Source organism: Pelobates fuscus, chromosome 2 (genome assembly GCF_036172605.1).
Source record: "Pelobates fuscus isolate aPelFus1 chromosome 2, aPelFus1.pri, whole genome shotgun sequence".
NCBI classification, from domain to species: domain Eukaryota; kingdom Metazoa; phylum Chordata; class Amphibia; order Anura; family Pelobatidae; genus Pelobates; species Pelobates fuscus.
In genome coordinates, this window is record NC_086318.1 from 132,048,822 (window position 1) to 132,076,214 (window position 27,393).

General features: G+C 41.4%; 1 protein-coding gene across 1 annotated transcript; it reads left to right on the forward strand.

Moving 5' to 3' along the window:
- The first annotated feature begins 449 nt into the window (after window positions 1-449).
- LOC134585611 (actin-like protein 6A) lies at window positions 450-27,152 on the forward strand. The gene is made up of 14 exons (XM_063441056.1): window positions 450-625; window positions 9,060-9,136; window positions 10,899-11,073; window positions 11,343-11,443; window positions 13,805-13,902; window positions 14,303-14,397; window positions 17,864-17,970; window positions 18,052-18,141; window positions 18,243-18,304; window positions 23,703-23,817; window positions 24,104-24,184; window positions 24,442-24,537; window positions 25,278-25,364; window positions 26,433-27,152. The coding sequence occupies exons 1-14, from the start codon at window positions 601-603 to the stop codon at window positions 26,511-26,513; spliced, it is 1,290 nt and encodes a 429-aa protein (XP_063297126.1). The 5' UTR covers window positions 450-600; the 3' UTR covers window positions 26,514-27,152.
- The last annotated feature ends 241 nt before the right edge of the window (window positions 27,153-27,393 follow it).

Genomic DNA, 27,393 nt, shown 5'->3' on the forward strand with positions numbered 1-27,393 from the left:
TCAATATAAGAGTATGTCCCATATAATTATGCATTAAAGGCGTCCATTATCAGCATACATCGAACTTTGCAATCACTGCCTTTATTTTACGAATCGCTCAAAGTCAGAGTTCAATAAATCGACTTCCAAAAGCTTTCCTGTTATTTACACCATAGAGTGCCCGGCGGCCATACTTGTACACCCACCACTATCGCAGTCTTACTAAACGCATCAACGGGATAGACAGTTTACACGCGTTTGCAACCTAAAACGAGTTTGTTTTCCAACGGGCCACGATGAATGGCGAAGTGAACCAACGACACACAACACCCCATACGCGAGTCCCAACATGGCGGATTCCGACCGCTTTACGCAGTTGCTGCGCAGGCGCACGAACACGTGATGCCACGGAGGAGAAGGCCCGCCTCCCACGTAGCGCGAGCGAGGAAGGCGGAGCCGTAAGGTGTTCCGTGCTCTGATTGGTGCGCGCACGGAGTGACGGCAAGCGCCGTGGTTCAATCGCGCCGAGCGTGCTTTGCCATTGTTGGCGCGTTGCGTTTTCCCCCGGCTCCCGCACTGTGACTGCCCCGGTATCGCGGCGCGTTAACCAGCAGACTGGAGATGAGCGGAGGCGTGTACGGCGGAGGTAAGCTGAGCGATAGAACGAGAAGCGCGCTGGAAGCTCTCTATGAAGCACTGGCTGGAGCCTGGGAGGCCATCTTTACTCTCCCCGGCAACATTGTTACATTGTATCCCTAGAGTAACCCCATGCCGTGCCATGACCGTCACAGTAACGCTGGCTGTGTCCAGTGCTGGTCCTGAATGGGCTCTCCCTACTGGGACCCACTGCCATCCCATGCACTGCATTCAGACAGGAACATACAGTCTGGCAAAGGGATATTGCCAGAAATCAGAGCCATTGGCTCGGCCACACTGCATTCCATGAACAATGACAGTCATCATTGTGTAGCACCATTAAGAAGCAGGGTGAGCAATATGACAGGGTCCATAGTAAGTTTTTATACACTGGGGTCGAGATCCAAAGTTGAACCTCCCCTCCCCCCCACACCAATTTAATGGAGTTTTGTTTAGCATGTGAGGAGATATATATATATATATTTTTTTTTTCATAATTTAAGATTTGGTTACCAAGCTGATGTCCAGTTCATAATTTGATTGCTGTCAGAAAAGGTTAAAAGGGCACTCTGAGCGCCAGTACAATTTAAATGCATTTGATTGGTTTGGACCTTGTTAAAGGACCACTATAGGCACCCAGACCACTTCAGCTTAATGAAGTGGTCTGGGTTTTAACCCTGCCTGCTGTGAACATAGCAGTTTCAGAGAAACTGCTATGTTTACACTGCGGGTTAATCCAGCCTCAGGTGGCTGTCTCCCTGGCACTATAGTGGTCCTTTTTAATAGGTTACATTTCTCCATGCTCAATCCTTTATAGTTTTTGCAAACACACACAAAATAATTTAATGCTGAATTCTGAAATACAAGCCTCGAGCAAAAAATACTTAAAGGGACACTATAATCACCAAGACAACGTTGGTGTGATAAGGCCGTTATGATTTTGATCATGCTTCTGCAGTCTTACTGGTCAATTTTCTGCTATTTAGCCGTTAAAGGGATTCTCCAGTGCCAGGAAAATGAATCCCATCCCATGTCGCTGAAGGGGTTAAAACCTCTTCAGCTACTTACCTGATTCCAGTGCTGATGTCCCTCGGTGCTGGGTCAGGCTCCGCCCAGGGTCCCTTTAAATAACTATGTTTATGCAGCCCTAGTCACACTTAGCCTTTCAAAAAACCTCCTGGAAATTGAGATCTAATGTTTACACGTCCTTTATTGCACATTCTGTTTAATGTAGAATTTTGTTTCCTTCACTGATAATAGCTTGATAATAGACTCCTGTGTGTGATTAAAGGGATCCCTATAGTGCAGGACTTGACAAATCGCAGGTCGCCATGGCGACTAAAAATTTCGCCCTGGGATGTGCCAGCTCTCTAGTGTGGCCGCCGAGGGAGATTTGACCGCGACCGTCACAGGGAATATGGTAGGCAGCCGCCCGCGGGCTGAGTGTTTTAATTAAAACAAAAATGTGTGTGTGAGAGAGAGCCTGTCAGTGTGTGTGTGAGAGCCAGTCAGTGTGTGTGTGTGAGAGCCAGTCAGTGTGTGTGTGTGAGAGCCAGTCAGTGTGTGTGTGTGAGAGCCAGTCAGTGTGTGTGTGTGAGAGCCAGTCAGTGTGTGTGTGTGAGAGCCAGTCAGTGTGTGTGTGTGTGAGAGCCAGTCAGTGTGTGTGTGTGTGAGAGCCAGTCAGTGTGTGTGTGTGTGAGAGCCAGTCAGTGTGTGTGTGTGAGAGCCAGTCAGTGTGTGTGTGTGTGTGAGAGCCAGTCAGTGTGTGTGTGTGTGTGTGTGAGAGCCAGTCAGTGTGTGTGTGTGTGTGAGAGCCAGTCAGTGTGTGTGTGTGAGAGCCAGTCAGTGTGTGTGTGTGAGAGCCAGTCAGTGTGTGTGTGTGAGAGCCAGTCAGTGTGTGTGTGTGAGAGCCAGTCAGTGTGTGTGTGTGAGAGCCAGTCAGTGTGTGTGTGTGAGAGCCAGTCAGTGTGTGTGTGTGAGAGCCAGTCAGTGTGTGTGTGTGAGAGCCAGTCAGTGTGTGTGTGTGAGAGCCAGTCAGTGTGTGTGTGTGAGAGCCAGTCAGTGTGTGTGTGTGAGAGCCAGTCAGTGTGTGTGTGTGAGAGCCAGTCAGTGTGTGTGTGTGTGTGTGAGAGCCAGTCAGTGTGTGTGTGTGTGTGAGAGCCAGTCAGTGTGTGTGTGTGTGTGTGTGTGAGAGCCAGTCAGTGTGTGTGTGTGTGTGTGTGTGAGAGCCAGTCAGTGTGTGTGTGTGTGTGTGTGTGAGAGCCAGTCAGTGTGTGTGTGTGTGTGTGTGTGTGAGAGCCAGTCAGTGTGTGTGTGTGTGTGTTTGAGAGAGCCAGTCAGTGTGTGTGTGTGTGTGTTTGAGAGAGCCAGTCAGTGTGTGTGTGTGTGTGTTTGAGAGAGCCAGTCAGTGTGTGTGTGTGTGTTTGAGAGAGCCAGTCAGTGTGTGTGTGTGTTTGAGAGAGCCAGTCAGTGTGTGTGTGTGTGAGAGAGCCAGTCAGTGTGTGTGTGTGAGAGCCAGTCAGTGTGTGTGTGTGTGTGTGTGTGTGTGTGTGAGAGCCAGTCAGTGTGTGTGTGTGTGTGTGTGTGTGTGTGTGTGTGTGTGTGTGTGTGTGTGTGTGTGTGTGTGTGTGTGTGTGTGTGTGTGTGTGTGTGTGTGTGAGCCAGTCAGTGTGTGTGTGTGTGTGAGAGAGCCAGTCAGTGTGTGTGTGTGTGAGAGAGCCAGTCAGTGTGTGTGTGTGTGTGTGAGAGAGCCAGTCAGTGTGTGTGTGTGTGTGTGAGAGAGCCAGTCAGTGTGTGTGTGTGTGTGAGAGAGCCAGTCAGTGTGTGTGTGTGTGTGAGAGAGCCAGTCAGTGTGTGTGTGTGTGTGAGAGAGCCAGTCAGTGTGTGTGTGTGTGTGAGAGAGCCAGTCAGTGTGTGTGTGTGTGTGAGAGAGCCAGTCAGTGTGTGTGTGTGTGTGAGAGAGCCAGTCAGTGTGTGTGTGTGTGTGAGAGAGCCAGTCAGTGTGTGTGTGTGTGAGAGAGCCAGTCAGTGTGTGTGTGTGTGAGAGAGCCAGTCAGTGTGTGTGTGTGTGAGAGAGCCAGTCAGTGTGTGTGTGTGTGAGAGAGCCAGTCAGTGTGTGTGTGTGTGAGAGAGCCAGTCAGTGTGTGTGTGTGAGAGAGCCAGTCAGTGTGTGTGTGTGTGAGAGCCAGTCAGTGTGTGTGTGTGTGAGAGAGTCAGTGTGTGTGTGTGTGAGAGAGTCAGTGTGTGTGTGTGTGTGAGAGAGTCAGTGTGTGTGTGAGAGAGTCAGTGTGTGTGTGAGAGAGTCAGTGTGTGTGTGAGAGAGTCAGTGTGTGTGAGAGAGTCAGTGTGTGTGTGAGAGAGTCAGTGTGTGTGTGAGAGAGTCAGTGTGTGTGTGTGAGAGAGTCAGTGTGTGTGTGTGAGAGAGTCAGTGTGTGTGTGTGAGAGAGTCAGTGTGTGTGTGTGAGAGAGTCAGTGTGTGTGTGTGAGAGAGCCAGTCAGTGTGTGTGTGTGTGTGAGAGAGCCAGTCAGTGTGTGTGTGTGAGAGAGCCAGTCAGTGTGTGTGTGTGAGAGAGCCAGTCAGTGTGTGTGTGTGAGAGAGCCAGTCAGTGTGTGTGTGTGAGAGAGCCAGTCAGTGTGTGTGTGTGAGAGAGCCAGTCAGTGTGTGTGTGTGAGAGAGCCAGTCAGTGTGTGTGTGTGAGAGAGCCAGTCAGTGTGTGTGTGTGTGTGTGAGAGAGAGCCAGTCAATGTGTGTGTGTGTGTGTGAGAGAGAGCCAGTCAATGTGTGTGTGTGTGAGAGCCAGTCAGTGTGTGTGTGTGTGAGAGAGCCAGTCAGTGTGTGTGTGAGAGAGTCAGTGTGTGTGTGTGTGTGTGAGAGAGCCAGTCAGTGTGTGTGTGTGTGAGAGAGACAGTCAGTGTGTGTGTGTGTGTGTGTGAGAGAGACAGTCAGTGTGTGTGTGTGTGTGTGAGAGAGAGCCAGTCAGTGTGTGTGTGTGTGTGTGTGAGAGAGCCAGTCAATGTGTGTGTGAGTGAGAGCCAGTCAGTGTGTGTGTGTGTGAGAGAGCCAGTCAGTGTGTGTGTGAGAGAGTCAGTGTGTGTGTGTGTGTGTGAGAGAGCCAGTCAGTGTGTGTGTGTGTGTGAGAGAGACAGTCAGTGTGTGTGTGTGTGTGTGAGAGAGAGCCAGTCAGTGTGTGTGTGTGTGAGAGAGAGCCAGTCAGTGTGTGTGTGTGAGAGAGAGACAGTCAGTGTGTGTGTGTGTGAGAGAGAGACAGTCAGTGTGTGAGAGAGACAGTCAGTGTGTGTGTGTGTGAGAGAGACAGTCAGTGTGTGTGTGTGTGTGTGTGAGAGAGTGCCTGTCAGTCAGTGTGTGTGTGTGTGTGTGAGAGAGTGCCTGTCAGTCAGTGTGTGTGTGTGTGTGTGAGAGAGTGCCTGTCAGTCAGTGTGTGTGTGTGTGTGTGAGAGAGTGCCTGTCAGTCAGTGTGTGTGTGTGTGTGTGTGTGAGAGAGTGCCTGTCAGTCAGTGTGTGTGTGTGTGTGAGAGAGAGAGCGCCTGTCAGTGTGTGTGTGTGTGTGTGTGTGTGTGTGTGTGTGTGTGTGTGTGTGAGAGCGCCTGTCAGTCAGTGTGTGTGTGTGTGTGTGTGTGTGTGTGTGAGAGAGAGAGCGCCTGTCAGTCAGTGTGTGTGTGAGAGAGAGAGCCTGTCAGTCAGTGTGTGTGTGAGCCTGTCAATGTCTGTATGTGTGTGCAAGCCTATCAGAGTGTGTGTGTGAACGCTTGTGTGTGTGTGAGCCTTTCAAGAGACTGTGTTTGTGCGTGCAAGACTGTTGTCAGCGAAAGTGTGTATGTGAGCCTGTCAGTGTGTGTGTGTGCACGCATTTAGGTACCTGCCCCCTCCGATAGTTTTTACTCACCTTTATCCCCCATTTTTTCACGCCGTGCCAGTTTCCCCGTGGCTGAAATTATCAATCTTTATGATCTCAGCTAAGCCAATGCTCTCCCTTAGGAAAGCATTGGGAGGATTTTGTGCATGCGCAGCAAATGTACCAATCCGCATCTCCTCATAGAGATGCATTAAATTAATGAATCTCTACGAGGAACGTTCAGCACCTCCATGCAGAGCTTGGAGATACTGAACCTGGGTGCAGCAGTGACCCAGGACTCTCTAGTGACAGTCTGAGTGACTGTCACTAGAGGTGTTGCTAAGCAGCAATGTAAATTCTGCCTTTTCACGGAAAAGGCAGTGTTTGCACTAAAACGCCTGCAGGGACAGACTGTAGACACCAGAACAACTACATCAAGCTGTAGTGGTTCTGGTGACTATAGTGTCCCTTTAAGAATTGCATTTTCTCGTTGAAAATGACTGGCTCCTAACTTGTTTAGCTGGCTCCTAGAATTCAAACAAATTTGTCAATCCCTGCTATAGTGCCAGGAAAACAAACCTGTTTTCCTGGCACTATAGGCTCGTGGAGTGCCCCTCTCCCTTGGTGCTGAAGGGAAAACCCCTTCAGCCACTTGCCTTAATCCAGCACTGGGCTCCCACGACGCTGGTGACTTCTCCTCCCCCACCGATGTCGGCTCCCAAATGGAGCCGCATGCGCGGCTAGAGGCGCACAAATTCAATCCCGCCCACAGGAAAGCATTACTCAATGCTTTCCTGTGGGGATCTTATTTGACGCTGGACTCCGTGAGATGTGCCTAGATATTTTTTTTTCCATTTGCTGTCTTCAGGGATTGTCCCTCCCTTTCTGGAGTACCCTTCAGAAAGTATCTCTCCCCATCCCCCCCCCTTTTTTTTTTTGTGCATTTTACTCTTGTTTGCAAAAAAAAAAAAAAAAAACCTGTACTTGTCTCCCAATGTCTTGTCCAATTCACATTCCTCCAATCAAATACTTCCTATGAGGTGATTTAAATCCAGTGCTACTGTAATGCATAAGAAGATTGTTACAATGTCACAGAACAGATTCTGATTCTGTTCTCACAACAGAAGCACCATCTAGTGGCTGTCAGAAATGTGTTGAGCCTTGCAATGTAAACATCGCCATATTTCCAAAGAAGCAATGTTTTAAATTGCAGGAACCAAGCAAAACAGGGCCACTGCATCGTGATACTCAAATCACATCCTTCTATTCTGTTGCTGGCATTAATCAGCTGTTTATACTTGGCTCTCCTCTCTGTCAGGGGGACCATAATTAGTGGCCTCAAGATGATCAATAAATTGACTTCCAATTAACTTCCATGCTCAATGTCTGTCCATTGATATCACCGTGTGTTCTCCAATGTGAGGGAGTTCTGCAAGCAGCCTTTTGCCGATCGGGATGTCACAATATGATTTAGCAGCAAAGCGGAAGATCTGCCCTCTTTTGCGGCCATCATTGCACAATGCAGTTTGTCATCAGCTGGGAGAATCTCTGTCTATCACAGAATGCTATGGTTAATTTAGTGTTGGGTTTTGTTTAGGGTTAAAGGGACACTATAGTCACCAGAACAACTACAGCTTATTGAATTGAGTAGAATCATTCCTTTTAGGCTTTTTGCTGTAAACACTGTCTTTTCAGAGAAAATGCAGTGTTTACCTTACAGCCTAGTGATAACTTCACTGGCCACTCCTCAGATAGCTGTTAGAGATCCTTCCTGGGTCATGGCTTCCTAAAATGCATCCAAACATTCAGTGTCTCCTCCTTCTGCATGCAGACCCTGAACTTTCCTCATAGAGATTCATTGATTCAATTCATCTCTATGAGGAGATGCTGTTTGGCCAGGGTTGTGTTTGAATCATGCTGGCTCTGCACCTGATCTGCCTCCTTGTCAGTCTCAGCCAATCCTATGGGGAAGCATTGTGATTGGATCAGGCCACCACCTCTGATGATGTCAGCAGACAGCTTGTTTTTCTGAGACAAACAGCATGCAGATCTGCAGCTTCAGGCTTGAATACAGTAAGATTTTTCTATATTTATGGAGGCATGAGGGGCCTAGGGGGGGCTAGATGGTGGTTTTAGCACTGTAGGGTCAGGATTACATGTTTGTGTTCCTGACCCTATAGTGATCCTTTAAGCATTAGAGCATAGTTGATTTTAATATGCTGTGGACTTGAGCTTCAACAGGTCATAATTGGTCAAAGCCAAGTTGAGATTGACCAGAGTTGCCTTCCACAGCATTTTTAAGATGGGCGTCTATAATGCCTCAGCAGCCCTTAAAGGACCACTCTAGGCACCCAGACCACTTCAGCTTAATGAAGTGGTCTGGGTGCCAGGTCCAGCTAGGGTTAACGAATTGTTTTATAAACATAGCAGTTTCAGAGAAACTGCTATGTTTATCAATTAGTTAAGCCTTCCCCCTAATCCTCTAGTGGCTGTCTCACTGACAGCTGCTAGAGGCGCTTGCGTGATTCTCACTGTGAAAATCACAGTGAGAGCACGCAAGCGTCCATAGGAAAGCATTATGAATGCTTTCCTATGTGACCGGCTGAATGCGTGCGCAGCTCGTGCCGCGCGTGCGCATTCAGCTGACTGGGAGGAACGGAGGCGGAGAGGAGGAGGAGAGCTCCCCGCCCAGCGCTGGAAAAAGGTAAGTTTTTACCCCTTTCCAGAGCCCGGCGGGAGTGGGTCCCTGAGGGTGGGGGCACCCTCAGGGTACTCTAGTGCCAGGAAAACGAGTATGCTTTCCTGGCACTAGAGTGGTCCTTTAACAATCCCTAATCCTTAGTACCCCCATGTAGATGTCCAAAGCCGTTACAGTGGGATTACAGGCTCTGTTGTGCTCCATGTAAATACAATACCCATTACTAAAAATGCCCATAGAACGAGATTAAAATACATAAGTTACTCTTAGGTTTCTGATTGTGAAAATGGTATGGTTTTTTTTTTTTGGTGTTATTTAATACATTGCGCTTTTAAAATGCCCCATAAAGTATCAGAGAGTAATCATCAATATGCAAAGTTTCATAAAATTTAAAATGTCACTAGTTTTGACCTGGTGCTTCACAAAACCTGGCAACAGTGTACATAAGGGGATATCACTATGTCCACGAAATACAGTTTTTTTCGAAATAGTTTGGCAGATCACCATTATACTGAGCCCTGGAATTTCTAATACCATAACCACAACACCATGTGTCCGTTTGAGGCATAATTGTAGTTTCTGAACTGCTTTGATGTAAAAAAAAAAAAAATGGATGCAGACCAGCATTCTAATCTAAATAGATAAAATTGCAGTTCTAATTTGTACCTATAATGTTCTCCAACATTGGGCAATGTATATGGTGGGGGGTGTGACGTACAAAGGAAATATGGCAAAATAAAATTTGAGCTGTTTGCTGGCAGTAACATATTTTAAGATCATCACTGCATGTAGTTAAACTTATGGTTCACATTAAGGATAACAGGCATACTTAATTTATTAGATGTATGTATGTTTCCGTGATTAATCTTAATTTCTCTGCCTTTTTAATGAAGATGAGGTGGGAGCCTTGGTATTTGACATTGGATCATACTCCGTCCGTGCTGGATATGCTGGAGAGGACTGTCCAAAGGTAAGAATGTAAAAATGTGTTTTAGACCAGTTTCTGCTTTCTAAAGTGCTTATAGGGGCAAGGACTGTGTTTCCAATGCAGATAAATTAATATTTATTTCTGGCATCAGTCAGCTCAGAATAAGAGTTCCCGATCGGTTATTAAAGAACCACTCTAGTGCCAGGAAAGCATACTCGTTTTCCTGGCACTAGAGTGCCCTGAGGGTGCCCCCACCCTCAGGGACCCCCTCCCGCCCGGCTCTGGAAAGGGGAAAAGGGGTAAAACTTACCTTTTTCCAGCGCTGGGCGGGGAGCTCTCCTCTCCGCCTCCGTTCCTCCTCTCCGCCTCCGTTCCTCCTCTCCGCCTCCGTTCCTCCTCTCCGACTCCGTTCCTCCCCGTCGGCTGAATGCGCACGCGCGTCAAGAGCTGCGCGCGCATTCAGCCGGTCACATAGGAAAGCATTCATAATGCTTTCCTATGGACGCTTGCGTGCTCTCACTGTGATTTTCACAGTGAGAATCACGCAAGCGCCTCTAGCGGCTGTCAGTGAGACAGCCACTAGAGGAAATAGGGGAAGGCTTAACCCATTCACAAACATAGCAGTTTCTCTGAAACTGCTATGTTTATAAAACAATTAGTTAACCCTAGCTGGACCTGGGACCCAGACCACTTCATTAAGCTGAAGTGGTCTGGATGCCTAGAGTGGTCCTTTAAGAACTTGTGCATTTTTAGCTTTCATCACAAGCACATGCAGCCTTACACTCCCAGGATCTGTGAGCGAATACTGATGTAGGCCTCCTGTGCTATAACCACTGACTTACACACAATCCTCCTCCATACTGGGAAAACCACTGGATTGATTAATCAGCATCATTCTCTGTGAAAAGCATTTGATTGGTCACTACCCAGCATGAACTTGGAACTGCATAGTGTGCAGCAAAGGGGAGGATCAGCTTAGCTGGAAAGTTCCCATCTGCAGCGAATGCAAGATACGTGCCCCCAAGTTGCTTTTTCACCAGTCCAATTACATTTTCTAGATAAGCATTATTTATGCAAGAAAACCAAAATCTAATATACATATGCCAGTGGAGAACAGTTACGCAGAACTTAAGATTTAAAAAAAAAAAAAAAAATTATAATTGGTTGCCTGTACTTTGAGTTCATGGCAATTCAAACTTTGGTGAATAATCGTGACACGTACAATTAAGTAGAGTAAATTGTTGAGAATTTAAAGCCTGAAAACTGCCGCTGTCTTCTACTAAATACATTTTTAATTATTAATATTTTTGTAATGGAAAAAGGCAAGAAAAGCAATCTGAAGGCCATGCCAGGCCCAACACCGGCACTTTCCCTGCCCTTATCGTTATTTTTTAGAAATACTCTGGGCATCCTGCCATCTTGTGCCATTGTAGGGTGGCGTGGGAGCGGTGTATAGAATTTACCCATCATGTGCATTTCTTTTCTCGTGTCTCTTTCAAACGAGACAGAAGCCAGCCAGCCAGCTTGAGACAAATTCACCCCAAGACAATTTTTAGCATTGTGGTGTTAACTATTCATTGGTGACCTTATAACAATTAGTGCTTTCCTTACATTTTTATTGGCATTTAATAGCTAAATTGGAAAACCATTCCAAGTCAAACTATGTTTTCAGTTTAACTATCTGACCATTCGCTCTTTTAGTGAATAATCCTGGATGTGTATGTAAATCTGTCTATTCTGTCTGTATATGATGCATTTGTGACCTAGCAGAATACCTTAAGTAAAAGTGAGCTTGATCTTGCAGGTTGATTTTCCCACGACAATTGGAATGCTTGTCGACCGGGAAGATGGAAGCACACCTATGGAAACGGATGGAGATCAAAGCAAATCAAGAGGCCCAACATACTACATAGATACCAACACACTCAGGGTCCCAAGGGAAAATATGGAGGCCTTTTCACCACTCAAAAATGGAATGAGTGAGTAGTTGTCTAGTTTTTCATTTACTGAAGTTGCTTGCTCTTCAGTCAACAAGACATCCTAGAAAAGATAAGGGTGGCTGCCTGTGCCATGTGCTAACCCCAGAATTGTGAACACACCATCCCATATTCTAAAAACATGCATGACCCCTTTTTGTGGGCCCTATCGGTGGCTGTAAAAGTTGCTCTTTAGTTTAACCTTTTCATTTGTTAATACCCAGGTAGTTGATTTGCAATCTTATAATGGATAACAATTTGTACCTTTACAGTTGAGGATTGGGACAGTTTTCAAGCCATACTGGACCACACTTACAAAATGCATATCAAGTCTGAAGCAAGTTTACATCCAGTGCTGATGTCAGAAGCAGCAGTAAGTTTTGTTTCCACTGCATGTCCCCCCCTCACCCCCCCCCCCCCCCCCCCACAATTATGGTTTGGGGTAGATCTATGAGGATACTGACATTTTTAATCAAGTTTATTGGTGAGGGTTTCGGAATTAAAGGGACACTATAATCACCAGTACAACTTTAGCTTAATGAAGCTGTTTTGGTGTATAGAACATGCCCCTGCAGCCTCACTGCTCAATCCTCTGCCATTTAGGAGCTAAATCCCTATGTTTATGAACCCTAGTCACACCTCCCTGCATGTGACTTGCACAGCCTTCCATAAACACTTCCTGTAAACATAGCCCTATTTAGGCTTTCTTTATTGCAAGTTCTGTTTAATTAAGATTTTCTTATCCCCTGCTATGTTAATAGCTTGCTAGACCCTGCAAGAGCCTCCTGTATGTGATTAAAGTTCAATTTAGAGATTGAAATACAATTATTTAAGGTAAATTACATCTGTTTGAAAGTGAAACCAGTTTTTTTTTTTTGTTTTTTTTTGTTGTTTTTTTTAAAAGCAGGATCTATCAATCATAGCCAGGGGTGGTGTGGTAGGGCTGCATAAACAGAAACAAAGTGATTTAACTCCTAAATGTCTGTGAATTGAGCAGTGAAATTGCAGGGGAATGATACACTAAAACTGCTTTATTTAGCTAAAGTAATTTAGGTGACTATAGTGTTCCTTTAAACTCTTCTGGTTTGAGGATTTAGTGTTTTGCATGTCTTTTTTTTTGTTTTGTTTTTTTTCTGGTTTGAAGTATGCATCTGTGATTTGTACATATGTGAACTTTTCAAAACGTACACCTTTTTAGGGAAAACATTAATAGGCTGTTAAACTTTGCCAAGATACACGAGCCCTAGTGAAAACTGTAGAGCAGGTCTTAAAGGTACACTATGGTGTTAGGATAAGGAATACAAAGGGTATTTCTAACACTAGACTGTTCCTCTGTACCAGTGTTTCCTCCTAAGCTAATACGGAAAAAAAAAAAAAAAAATACCCTTACCCTATTCCAGCACCAAGGTCCCTTGGCACTTGATCACTCTCCGACTCCTCTGACGTAAAGGTGGTCCAGGAACCCCATGCACGTGTACGGCATCATACACATTAGGCCTTCCCTTTAGGAAATCATTGACTCAATGGTTTCCTAAGGGGATTTTGAGGACACTGACATCCTCATTAAAAGTGCGAGGACATCCAGTGTAGTTTCAAGAAGTTAATTTCCATGTGAATTGAGGAAGCTCCTCTAGTGGATATCCGGAAGACCCCTGCCCAATGCTGAAAGCACTTTCAGTGGTGACATGCACATCAGTTCTGGACCATGGAGCAATAGAAGAAGGTTGCCTGGTCTGATGTATTACGTTTTTTGTTTTCTATATTGGATGGGTAGCTGGGTGTGTGTGCCTGGGAAAGAGATGGCAGCATGATGAACTTTGGGAAGAAGGCAGGGTGGCGGAGGCTGTGTTATGCTGTTGGCATTGTTCGGCTGGGAAACCTTGGGTCCTGACACGTACCACCTACCTAGAGATTGTTGTAAGCCACTTACACCTCATCTTGGCAATGGTGTTCCATTTCAGCCGGTTAATGCACGCTGCAAAAACTTGTTCAGGAATGGTTTGACTAACATGACAAACCGTTCAGGGTGTTGCCTTGGTCTCCAAATTTCCTCCACAGTGCTAATGTCTTAGTGGTGTGTGTGTGTGTGTGTGTGTTTTGTATCACATGAGATGTGTGCATCTAAGTTTGGCTGTTGCGAGTCTTTCAAAGAGGTTGTGTGTGTGTGTGTGTGTGTGTGTGTGTTGCTAATACACCAGAATCAGTGAATTCGACTAATATGATTTTCAGTTATTTGTTTACCTATATTTGTGTATAATATTATTTAGTGAAAAATATGTTGGTGCAGTATAAAATATTTACACGGAAATTATCCGGGTTCCTTTGTAAAGAATAGCAATTTGGTGTTTTAAGGCAGTTAGAGAATACAACATATCATCCACAAGGTACAAAAAGAATAACTAACTGTGAGCATATAACATCAAAAGACATTTTATACAAAGTGCATACAATTACACTAAACTAATAACAGTTGAAACAAAACCAAGCAGTGGAGAAAATGAGGGTGATGAGTACAAAGTGAGAGGCATCATTGAGACTTTTTCAGTTGGGAACTATTCAAGAGTTAGTAAAACTAGAGTTGTACGTGCGTCTTTTATGGCAAATAAGAGTGACGACTATCCGCTTCACCATATGTATACCATTTGTATATTTAGTTCAGAACCCTAGTCCTGAAAGAGTCACTGGCATATGTTTTTTGTTTCGTTTGTCATAATATATTTTGTTTCCTTTTTAGTGGAATACTAGAACCAAAAGAGAGAAGCTTGCGGAGTTGATGTTTGAACATTACAATATTCCTGCATTTTTCCTCTGTAAAACTGCGGTTCTCACTGCGTATCCTTTTTGTTAAATGTCATAAATTGTTCATAATCTTTACAAGCAACATTAGTTTCACCAGTATTTTTAGTTGCTGTATTGAAGGAAGAAATATTGCAGATTTGTTTGTAGTTAAGCAAACCATGCAAAAGCAATCCTCTGTATGCAACATACCTTGACTTAAAGAACAGATGTATATTCCTATCTAATTCTGTACATAGTGCTATAGGCACAGATTGCTTGGATTTTTGGATTTGATGTTCTTTTCGTGTCTCTTCCTTTGACCATTAATCCCTTTCTTCTACAATTATCTTTGTCATTTTTAAAATATAAACAATACAAGCAAACTAGTGTCGGTGTGAAATAAGCTAGATTGTTCTTGTTTTATCTTGGTTTGCTCCTTGATTTTCTGGATTAGATTTGCTAATGGTCGCTCCACTGGGCTGATATTAGACAGCGGTTCTACACATACTACAGCTATTCCTGTCCATGATGGATATGTTCTCCAGCAAGGTAAAACCAGGACTTGGTATATCCATAGCTTCCTCACGTAGAATACAGAAAAACAAAATTTTACTTACCGTTAACTTAAAGGGGTTCTTTAACCCTTTGGTGCCTTTTCTGTGACGAATGGGCTTCCAATGTCACGTGCTGGGGATGCAACTATCCCCCAGCACACGATTACTAATATCTCTTCATGTGCAGTGTTTCAAGCAGAAACACTGCCCATACATATTACTACCACCATAACCACTTCAAATCATTCAAGTGGTCACGGTGTTTGGAGTAACCATTTAATTTTCCATAGTCCAACCGGCAGTCATCATAAATGGGTAGTCACACCTTGCTCTCTTGTAGAACTGGTAGCATATTAAAAAAAAATCCACCCTGAGCTCCCCTGTAAATTACTACCGAATAGGATATGCATGTTTTATTTTTGATCCATGGTAGAAAGGGGGGAGGTAAATAATGACTGTCGCTTAGACTGTGGAAAAGGAAATTTACTGTAAGTAAAATCTAGTTGTCGTTTTTTGTTTTTTCCCACGAATGTCCAAGCAGCAGTCCTCATAACATCACAAATGAGAAACCCACAATACAGGAGCCTTTGGATTGTGGCTCCTGAATCACAGAGAATTCCATCTCCACTTGATGGGACCGCTAACTAAATGAATTCTGGAAGAACACGGGCATTAAACTATACATACTTAGTTTTTTTTGTGGGGTGAGAAAATGCATATACCACAAAATCTACTGGACATATAGTATGTTTGGCTACATTCTTCTAGTTTGGGCGCTAGTCCTAGAGCCTAATAAAAGAAGCTGATTGATGGTTCTAGTTTTATAGCATTTATGGACTACATGTGATAAAATAAAACCTACTACTGGTCTGCATAACATCTGAGCCCTTTCAGATGTAATGCCACTTATTTGGTTTATAAGTCACACACACAATATACAGCACAGGCTGACTAGTCAAAAACTTATGAGCTTATTGCAAAGCACTTGCCACTCCAATAGAACGTATGTTAATCTTGCATTGCTGGGCTACTCAACAAACCTCTGTGGTGTAAGACAAAGTATTTCAATAAAATGAGTTAAACCTGGATTTGCTATAATTCAATTTAACCTCTCAAAGATACCTGTCTTTATGAAATACTCTGTGTTGTAATGTTACTAAAATTCCAACCCAATCAAAAGATATGACGAGACAAAGTAGGGACTACTTTGTCTCAGTATTTTTCCTAAACCTGACAAAGATTGATCTTGGGCGGAGCTACCGCTGTCAAGGTTATCATTTCCCTCTGCCATCACTAGTGACGACTGCTCGGAAATTAAGCTCTTTCTACGCATTATCTTGCAGGATCCTTCATAGACCTCAATGCTGTGCTCTCGCATGTGCGAGAGCAAAGTGCTGATGTTGGCTTCTGGCAGCTGAAGAGCAGTGGCAGGAAGAGGATGGCGGCACCCTTGGGGGACAGGTTCCACAAAATTATCATCCACAGGCACTGTAGGAAACTCGGCCATTCCGAAACGCTCTGACCAGCCTACACAGGGTAAAGCTTTTCCTCCACGGATAACCCAGCCTTAGAAATAGCATAAAAGTTTGGAACAAGCTTACTGAAACAAACCAGTAAGGCCTTTAAAGACCTAATTTCAACTGTTATTTAGCCTTCTATATCGAGAGAGATGCTACAAGAAATTGGTGTAATACAAAACGATGGAACACACGGAGACTAATGTGGATTGCTTGGCAGTCACAAAGCCAGGTAGGTTGTAACTAGCCGAAGTCCTGCAAAACTAAACCTATAGGAAAGAAAAAGAGACTATTAAGGTAAACGCCACTTGTCTTATCTTAATAGGCCTCTGGATGACTGGTGAGAGTACACTGGTAACTAATCTGACAAGCACCCAGAGACAGTTACTGCTAGGTTTAAATATCCTGACAATAGGCTCCAGAGTGTAAAACAAACGGTGCAGAGATTGCTTTGTACATGCGAGTAATGCTCTGCCATCTCTCAGTGGAACGCAGCATGTAAGTGCAGTGCATTCCACCTACAGAGCTTCCCAGCTGTACCTCTTCCAGCACATATTGGGCGGATGTGATAAAAGAGTGAAACACAGGCGCCTGCAACAAAAGGACATGCTCACAGGCCAAACATTCCTACACAAAAGCTAGATGGAGCCCTCCAGGGTCCGCAGCCCCCTCACCACATCTGTCCAAGATACAAAAGCGTGAACCTATACTGCCAAGGACAGGCAGAAAACTCAGGGTTTCCCTGTTCTCAGGATGGACAGATCATGTGGCAGAGTTCTCTATATAAGGGTTGGAGGGGAGGAGATGGAACTGGAGTTTTAGTTTTATTTTTTTACCTTTTCAATGCTACCTGTCTTGTGAGAGAGGAAAGGGCAACTACCCATTTGTGATGACTGCTGCTTGGTCATTTGGAAAAATGTACCTCTTCATACTGCAAGTGTGTTTGTCAGTGAAAAAGAGGTAAAAATAGCTCTTTATTTTGTATATATTATAAGCAATATTTCCTCGCAATCTCTCCTCTTTCTTCGACATGGCTGCAAATTATAGGTAGTTTGGTGTACCTCCAAATGTAGTTTGATTTTAGTGCTGCCATAACTTATTCTGTAGATTCCTGTCAACATTTTGAAGTTATCGCATCTATCAGTGAAACACATCTCACTGTAAGCTTCCTATTCATTACTCTTCAAATAACTCTTCTAGCTGTTAACCCTATTACCCAACAGTTGTGCATAGAACTGTTTATTTCAGGCAGAAAAAACTGATTACTGTCGTCCTGCTGTTTCATTTTCCTTTTTTATTGGCACTATCTTCTGTCCGTACTCCCACCTCTGATGCTTGCCTTCAAGACTTCTCGAGGGCTGCTCTGTTCCTGTGGAACTCACTTCCCTCCTCCATTAGATGCTGACCCAGTCTCCACTTCTTCAAAAAAATCATTAAAAACCCACTTCTTCATAAAAGCATATCAGTTAAACTGTTAATAGCTCCCGACTGATTCCTCTTTTGCAACGTTCATTAGTCTAATACTATCCTTAGCTTTTGTGTCACTTTACCCCACTCCCTCTAGCATGTAAGCTCATAGAGCAGGGCCCTCAACCCCTCTGTTCCTGTGTGTCCAACTTGTCTGGTTCAAACTACATGTTTGTTCCTCCACCCACTGTAAAGCACGGAATTTGTTGGCGCTATATAAATAATAATAATAATAATAATAATAGGCTCCGCTGTAATGTCCCATGCTCTAGTTCAGGGGTAGGCAACCTTCAGCAATCCAGATGTTGTGTATTACATCTCTCATAATGCTCTTACAGCCATAATGCTGGCCAGGCATCAGGGGAGATGTAATCCACAAGATATGGAGTGCCGACCTGCTCTAGTTTGATGTTACGTTCATGTCTATGGGAGACACTTTCTTTTTTGGTCTATTTGACACTGTCTTTTCTTTACTAGGGATTGTAAAATCACCACTTGCGGGAGACTTTATTACTATGCAGTGCAGGGAACTATTTCAGGAGATTAATGTAGATCTCGTACCTCCATACATGATCGCTTCTAAGGTATGTTACTATTTTAGTGTGTTCGGTTTAGTTTTTAGATGACTGAAAGAGACTCAAACACTGAATTTTATTATTACTTAGGAGCCAGTGAGGGAAGGTGCGCCAGCCAACTGGAAAAGAAAGGAAAAACTACCTCAGGTGACGCGTTCCTGGCATAATTACATGTGCAATGTAAGTATACATGGGATAGTAATGCTGAATGGTTTTAGGCTGAGGAGTAATTTTTGTAAGTCATTTTTTTTTCACATATGTCAAATTTGTATCTGTTTTAGTGTGTGATACAGGACTTCCAGGCTTCTGTCCTTCAGGTTTCAGACTCCACATATGATGAACAGTAAGTTTTCTCTAAATATCTTAAAATAAAGGATTAAGAAACTGCATTATTTAGCTCTCAGGGTTAACTCCACCTCTAGTGTACCAGACAGCCACTAGAGGGACTTCTGGGTGGTTATCGACCAAAAATCGCCTAAATGATGCAGGACATCCTCACGCTGTGCATGAGGACATCCAACGTCAATCCGCTCTCCATATGAAAGCATTGAAACAATGCTTTCCTATAAGGAATCCCAATGCGAGCACGACACTTGCCACACATGAGGACTCCCCACTAGCTGATGTTGGCAAAGGAGGAGAATGACCCAGTAGTGCCAGGAAAACTGCTTTGCTTTCCTAGCACTATAATATCCTTTTAAAAACTAATAATTGGTCATATCTTTATTGGATCCGAATAACTAAAATAATTTGTTACTAGTGTGCTACGGACTATAACCCTCGAAGGTCAGAGAAACTGTGTTTATTAACTAGCATATACTCTACATATGAAAAACCTTAAGATTCAAAATGTTCCAAAAGATATTACATAATCAAATATATTATTGTCATATTAGGGTTCCTTAAGAAAAGCAATATCAAAGATGGAAACTTGGAATTTCTTATATATTCTTGCCAACTGAGACTTTTTTAAATCTGCTACTGCATAAATTGAACCAACATATTAAACAAAATTCCACTTCAACATGCTAGCTTTACTAACTATATTGGCCCCGAATATATTTGATATGATAACATTATACAAATATATTCAGGGCCAATACAAACCATTGTGTGGAAATCTATTCACAAACCGGACTTTACATAGGACACGAGGCCATGCGTTTAGACTGGAAGAAAGAAATTTTCGTCTAAGGCAAAGGAAAGGTTTTTTTACTGTAAGAACAATAAGGATGTGGAATTCTCTGCCTGAAGACGTGGTTTTATCAGAGTCCATACAGATGTTCAAACAGCTACTAGATGCATACTTGCAAAAACAGAATATTCAAGGATACAATCCTTCAATGTAGGGTAATAACTGCTTGATCCAAGGATAAATCTGACTGCCATTCTGCTGCAAAATTGAAAGTGCTTCAAACTGGGTTTTTTGCCTTCTTTTGGATCAACAGCAAAAAACAAATGTGAGGAAGGCTGAACTTGATGGACGCAAGTCTCTTTTTAGCTAAGTAACTAATGTATACTAGGAACTAGCCCTGTAATACTAGGTAGGTAGCAATGGACCATAAACTGCGAAAAATTAGGACTATGTAATAAGCGAGATGATGATGAAGGAAAAGTCGACATCACTGGATAATTATCAATCTCACTAATTCTAATTAGCACCAACAAGCGTTATTTTAACCGTGGTTTGGTTTTCTTTTTTCCCACTTCTTCAAGTTTGCAGGAAAAAAAAAATATATTTCCGTTAAATTCTATTGCTGTGCTTGTGGATATCATGAGTGTGAATTCATGCAATAGTTGGACCAGGCATACAGAAATAAATAGTACTATATCATTAATACATGGAACATAGAGAATGAATGAACAAACTACAGTAATCCATCACATCATTAAACCCACTGAGAGGTAAAGTGATGACATGGTTACAATGGCATCTGTCAAGGGTTGGGGGGATATATTGGGTAGCAAGTAAATAGTCAGTTCTTGAATCTTTTGTGTTGGAAGCAGTAAAAATGGCCAAGCAAAAATGAGTGACTTTAAAAAGGGCCAAATAATGATGGCTAGACGAGTGGGTCAGAGCATCTCCAAAACAGCAAGTCTTTTGGGGTAATCCTGGTATTCAGTGGTTGGTACCTACTAAAATTGGTGCCAGAAAGAACGACCAGTGAATCAGATGTTATTGAATCATGGGCTTCCTTGTGTCATTGATGCACGTGTGTAGTGTTGGCTAGCTGTCTGGTCTAATCACAATAGAGCTACTGTAGCTCAAATTGCCAAAGAAACGTAGTGCTGGCAATGATAGAAAGATGTCAGAACACATAGTGCATCACAGTTTGCTGTGTATGGGGCTGCGTAGCCACAGACAGATCAAACTGCCCATGATGACCCAGGACCACCGTTTGAAAGCACCTTCAATGAGGAGGTGAACATCAGAAATGGAGCCGTGGAAGAGGTTTACCTGGTCTGATGAATCACATTTTCTTTTTGATCAGATGGCCGGATCTGTGTGCATCATTTACCCTGGGAAGAGATGGGAGCACTATGGGAAGAAGGCAGGCCAGTGGATGCAGTATTATGCTCTAGGCCAGGCATAGGCAACCTTCGGCACTCCAGATGTTTAGGACTACACCTCCCATAATGCTTTGCCAGCATTATGGATGTAAGAGCATTATGGGAGATATAGTCCGCAACATCCGGAGTGCCGAAGGTTGCCTATCCCTGCTCTAGGCAATGTTCTGCTGGGAACCTTGGGTCCTGGCATTCATGTGGATGTTACTTTGACAAGTACCATCTACCTAGAGATTGTTGCAGACCATGTATACCCCTTTGTGGCAATGGTGCGCCTCGGTCAGTAGGATAATGCACCCTGCCACACTAAAAAATGTTGAGGAATTATCTGAGGAACATGACAGAGAATTCAAGGTGTTGCCTTGGTATCCAAATTTCCCAATTGCAATCCGATTTGAGCATCTGTGAATGTGTTGAATCAACAAACTAGATCTATGGAGACCCCAACTAACCGCATGCAGCACTTAAAGGATCTGCTGCTAATGTCTTGGTGCCAGATACCACAGGACATGTTCAGAGGTCCAGTGAAGTCCATGCCTCAACGCATCAGAGCTGTTTTGGCAGCACAAGGGGAACCTACACCATTATAGGCAGGTGGATTTAATGTTGTGGATGAACAGTGTATATGGTAGAGTGAGACAAAGCTCTGCTTACCTGCTGCCAGGGGAGAAGCCAGTCGAAAAGGTTCCTTTAATGCAGTAGTGATTTTTAACACTACATAAAGCATGCCATAGACAAGCATTCACTGTAGGAATAAAAGTTAATGGCACCAAACAAAAACAAACTAAAGACTCAAAACTCCCTATGTGTTTCAAACCTGTGTCGGTTCTTGCTTACAGGGTTCCTATAAGTAAGGACCTATGGGTCTGAGACACGTTGGGAAGTTTGGTAGTATTGTTCACATAACCTCGGTAAACTATTATTTAACCCCTTAACGCCGTTACGGCGTTCTATGCCGTCCCGCTTTAAGTGGGCTTTAAAGCCGTTGCGGCGGCATAGAACGCTGTAACGGCTTTGAGCCCTGGAGCGCCCGGGATACTTACCTTCCCGGCGCTCCGCTTCGGGAGGACTGCCTCACAGCCCAGGCAGCCCCCCACGGCAAAAGGGGCCCCCGGGGGCCAAGTGATTGCTCTCAAAGAGCGATCACATGGCCCCCTATAGCTGGCTGTGGATCTGCCAGCAGGGGGACTGTCTGAAATATCACAGTCCCCCTGCTGGTGGGAAGTAATAAAAAAAATCATTAAAACATGTTTAAAATAAAATAAATATATTTATAAATATATTTATAAATATATAATACATGTATACATATTATATATATTTAACGTCATACATAGTGTATTTTAATACTAATATAAGTACATATATTAGTATTAAAATACACTTAGAATGACGTTACATATATATAATATACATATATTATATAGAAATATATATATATATATATATATATATATATATATATATATATATATAATAGATATACACATATATTATATATATAAATACGTATAATTACAATAATAAATAAATAAAATAATACAATTAATAAAAATATTGAAACAAAATTTAATATAAATTATATATTCAGATGTAATTTCATTCTAACTGTATTTTGTTATTAATATATATGTAACAAAATACACTTAGAATGATATTCTATATATATATCTATCTATATATAAAATGCAAATAATCGCATATATATATATATATATATATATATATATATATGTAGATAAATACATATAATTACATAAAAGATTACATTAGTATACACGTAAAATTTAAATACCTATAAATGCATATATATTAAAATTCTACATGCATATTTAAGTAATCTTTTAACATAATTAGGTGATTTGATTAAATAAAATGTGATTGACATGCCTGACAACACAGGGAGAAAGTGCAGAGAATTTAATTCGCAAGCAATATATTTGACCCTGTAACTTTCCAAGACACCATAAAACCTGTACATGGGGGTTACTGTTTTACTCGGGAGACTTCGCTGAACTACAATATTAGTGTTTCAAACAGGTAAATTGTATTACAACGATGATATTTTAAGTAAAAGTGAAGTTTTTTGCATTTTTTACAAACGAACGGCACTTTTATGGACTATATTATTGTTATGTTTTACTGTTTTAAAACAATAATATTTGTGTTTAGTGAAGTCTCCCGAGAATAACAGTAACCCCCATGTACAGGTTTCATGGTGTTTTGGAAAGTTAGAGAGTCACATATAAGGCTTGCCTTTCATTTTTTTGACATTGAAATTTGCCAGATTGGTTATGTTGCCTTTGAGAGCGTATGGTAGCCCAGGAATGAGAATTACCCCCATGATGGCATACCATTTGCAAAAGTAGACAACCCAAGGTATTGCAAGTGGGGTATGTCCAGTCTTTCTTAGTAGCCACTTAGTCACAAACACTGACCAAATATTAGTTTTTTTGCTTTTTTCACACAAAAACAAATATGAATGCTAACTTTGGCCAGTATTTGTGACTAAGTGGCTACTAAAAAAGACTAAACATACTCCACTTTCAATACCTTTGGTTGTCTACTTTTTCAAATGCTATGCCATTATGGGGGTAATTCTCATTCCTGGGCTACCACACCGTTTCAAAGGTAACATTACTAATCTGGCAAATTTCTTTTTGAAAATGGAACGTTCTATATTTGACCCTGTAACTTTCCAAAACACCATAAAACCTGTTAATGGGGGGTACTGTTGTACTCCTGAGACATCGCTGATTACAAATATGTGCATTTGTTTGCAGTAAAACCTAACAGTATTATGACGTTCACAGCTAAAATGTCAGACGGAAATACAAATTTAAAAAAAAATCTTATTTTCTCACTTTTTTTTTAAATTATATTCATAATAAATTATGTTCCATATATGAATAGTTAATGATAAATTAAAGCCCTGTTTCTCCTGAACAAAATGATATATAATAAGTGTGGGTGCATATAATATGAAAGAGGGGAACTACGGGTAAACAGACATATAGCGCAAATTCCAGTTTTTGTTTACATTTTGTTTTGATCAGAACGTGCACTATTGACTCCGTCCTGAAGGGGTTAAAATTCTGTATATTTTTCTTCAGGCAGTTTTAGTATTTTGTTTATTTACATATGTTAACAAGCTATGTTTGATAATTTTGTAGGGTAGCCGCCCAGATGCCAACGGTTCATTATGAATATCCCAATGGTTACAACTGTGATTTTGGAGCAGAGCGTCTAAAAATTCCAGAAGGATTGTTTGATCCTTCTAATGTTAAGGTATGTCCCGTACCAGCCATCTTCTCCTCCTTCCTCTGTTTTGCTTTTCACACTCTTATTCAATTCCCAGTTATCTGTGATTGTGTTCATGCACCTCGAAGTTCTGTAGATATTATGTGCTGATATCCTCTTAGTGACTTGGTATAAAATGATGTGCACTTCTCAAAGTCTTCTAACTGCTCTGTGTAAATGTTCATGTCGATTTTTACTATTATGCAGATACAATTTTAAAAAAAAGCTACTTTTCTTTGAAAGTTTAATAAAGTAGTATTTCTGTTTTTCTTAGGGTCTGTCTGGTAATACTATGCTCGGTGTCAGCCATGTTGTGACAACAAGTGTTGGAATGTGCGATATTGACATTAGACCGGTAAGATATATATATATATACATCCGAAGAGTGTATTACTTAAGAATTCTTTGATTTGATAGTTTTGTTTTTTTGGCTTGTTTTACTGCAGAACAATATTTTGGTTTGACCAAAATGTTACCAAACTTTTTCAAAATTGATGTGAACTGACACTTATATTTATGCATTGTTGGCTATTGGCATTGCAAATACACATAACTTTGATCATTGTTGCGGTCTTCATTTGGAATAGAGAAATAAGTGTGTTTTGGTTTTAGGGGTTATATGGCAGTGTGATTGCAGCAGGAGGAAACACGTTACTACAGGGATTTACAGACCGATTGACAAGAGAACTGTCGCAAAAAACGCCTCCAGTAAGTTATGAATATTGTATATAAATCTTATACCGACTTGCATGCCATTATTTAGCCACTGTGGTGTTTTTTTGTTTTTAAAACTTCCAAGAAAGTAGCTGCTCAAATTTTACATTTTTTAATTCTATGATTTCTAATAACTTAAAGAACTGTCATTGTTAGGAATGAGTAAGATAACGATTGTGGCAACTTTATATGGTTTTCAGAAGTTAAACTCTGATCTGTGGAACTAAATCCATATTAAAATCAGTAGGGATTTCTCATGGCAGTTTTGTTGATATCCTGATATTCAATTAATTGAATTTGTGCACTTAAAAGGTCACTCCATGTAGCATTTTACCTAGTTTAATGTGTTCTATAGATTGTGCATAAGTCGGAGTATCCTGTACAGTTCTACTAACACAGTAGCAAGGAAAATTATAAGATTGTCTTGTAAAAGAGAGCTCATTTATTACCAATTATCTTTTCATATTAAAAAAAAAAAAAAAAAGTGTCCCCTTTAAGCTGCCATGGGTTCAAGCTATAAAACTTGTTATTGACACATTTATTTAGTTATTTGTATATTATTGACTAGGAAAATTTGACACTCAAGTTGTTGTGGATAATAAGACACTTTATCACTGGCAGAAGATTGTGGAAGCCCTTGGACACTTTAGCAGTTGTTGTGGCACTTAGCCATAATTGTGTGTGGTTGTTGGCATACTTTTTCACCTCATTTCTTTTTCTCACCCTGTTTTCAGAGCATGAGATTAAAGCTGATTGCTAACAATACCACAGTGGAAAGGAGGTTCAGCTCGTGGATTGGTGGTTCTATTCTCGCCTCTCTGGTGAGTGAGTGATTAGTCATTTGTAAAATCAGAGTTCTCCACTCTCGCAAAGTTTACCTTGGCTAAATTACTTAAATAATGGTACAACAAACACTTGTTTCTTCCTATTCTAATCTCTGTAATAAATTTAAATGTGATCACATTCATTTTAAGCTCGAAATGAGGTTCCGGCTATATTGGAGATCTCTTGCTTGCTTATCGTTAGCAACTTTATATTGCAGTCATCCTTCATCTTGATATTTAATTGTTTTTGTGGAAATTAACTAAGCCCATGTCATTCAAGTTTCCAAATTACAAAATCATAAAGAAAATACAGTTCTTGCATGTAAATGAGTATAAAATCCATATTGTATTAACCTATTTATGACCATTCACATTACATTATATTTCATCCTGTCACAACCCTCAGTAAGTTATCATGATGTATTGCAGAAAGATGGTGTTCTAGACAAATGGCACACAATAAAGAAAGAGTAAGCAGCAACACAAACATTCAACAAGTGACGTTTGTCTTGTCATCAACAATGGACGTGATAACGTTTTGCCTACTTAAGGTCTTTATCAACTCTAAGATCTTAAATAGTTTAATTCCTATTGCTGCTCTCTCTGCTTATTCTATACAAATTAGGCCCTGGAGCAGGGACCTTGATGACTGCACTCACATTAAATTCTAAGGTGAATTATTGAGTATTGGCCTTGTTACTGTTCAGTGTACTTGTGCAAATGGTTTTGTATTAGTTTGTCCACAAACTTATAAGTTGGCTTCCAAAAATATTGGCATACAAATATTCCTAACAAGTAAGGCAAAGTTTTAGCACAGCAGTTCCCCATCATAACTTTTGGAACATTTTGGTTCCCAAAGTATTGCACTTTTTTTAGGCAACTTTGGTCTACTTTTCTATTTAACACCGCAGTTTAAATCTCCTGAGCTGTATTGATAAATATGCACAAGACACAACTGAACAATAATAATAATTTTAACTACACATTTTATATTTAAATTTCCATTCATCAATATAGCTTTTGCTGGTATAAAGTGTTGTAATTTGTATTCTTTTTAATTTATAGGGAACCTTCCAGCAGATGTGGATTTCAAAACAAGAGTATGAAGAAGGAGGGAAAGCATGTGTGGAGAGAAAATGTCCTTAGTACCTTTCAGACTGCTACTAGTATCTTGCGGCCATTTTTAAAATAGCTTTAGCAGACTCAGGAAACAAAGTGACTTCTTTTGTAGTTAAAATAACTATATTTCTTTAAATCCTCAATAGACATATGTCTGGTTACTACAGTTGCATATGACATGCACCTGTTCCCAAGCAATAACTCTTATATTTTGTTTTTGTTTTGTCATGAAGGTCTATCCTTGTATGAGAATTATTTAATGGTGTTCTGGGCGCAAATGTCATAAGAAGTCCATGGTAGGATATTAAAATGAAATATGAAGCCTAGAACATTACTGTAGTACCAAAAGTGCTCCAGACGTGTACTAGCATCCTATTTTGAGCACCCAGTGTGCCATATCACACGTATAGGTGGTTGTCCCTCTCACTGCCTCCAGTTAAAGTACACTGCAAAAGCCTTACCGTAGATCACAGTATGCAATCTTTTATATATTTTGTATTTGTTTTTGGTAGTTATTTGTTGTACTCTGTGCACTGTAATATACTATTGCCTTTTAATTTTTTTTGTTATATCTTCCTGAATGACATTGTTTTGTAATTAGACCTTTTACAGTTGTATGCTAAAAATGTCATGAAATAAAACTGTACTGAAGAACAGTTTGATAAATATTTAAGTGTAAATAATTTGGTTACCATTTTAATTTGTTAAACTCTGGTAATCTTAAGTAGTTATTTTGTATGCCTGTTTTTTTCCCGATTTTTGAGCTCTAGCTGAATATTTGAATGCAACTTGGGCCATTAAAGTAAGATTCGACGCACCGTTTGCATTTAAATGTGTCCAATAAATTGTCAATTTCTAGAAAGACTTTAATCGTCATGCAGTTCAAGCTCTTTGTATTTTTCTTGCT

Coding starts and splice junctions, on each gene's coding strand:
- LOC134585611 (XM_063441056.1), top strand. CDS start 601: ATGAGCGGAGGCGTGTACGGCGGAG. Junction 18,305..23,702: donor GACTCCACATATGATGAACA/GTAAGTTTTCTC, acceptor ATAATTTTGTAG/GGTAGCCGCCCAGATGCCAA. Junction 23,818..24,103: donor TTGATCCTTCTAATGTTAAG/GTATGTCCCGTA, acceptor TGTTTTTCTTAG/GGTCTGTCTGGTAATACTAT.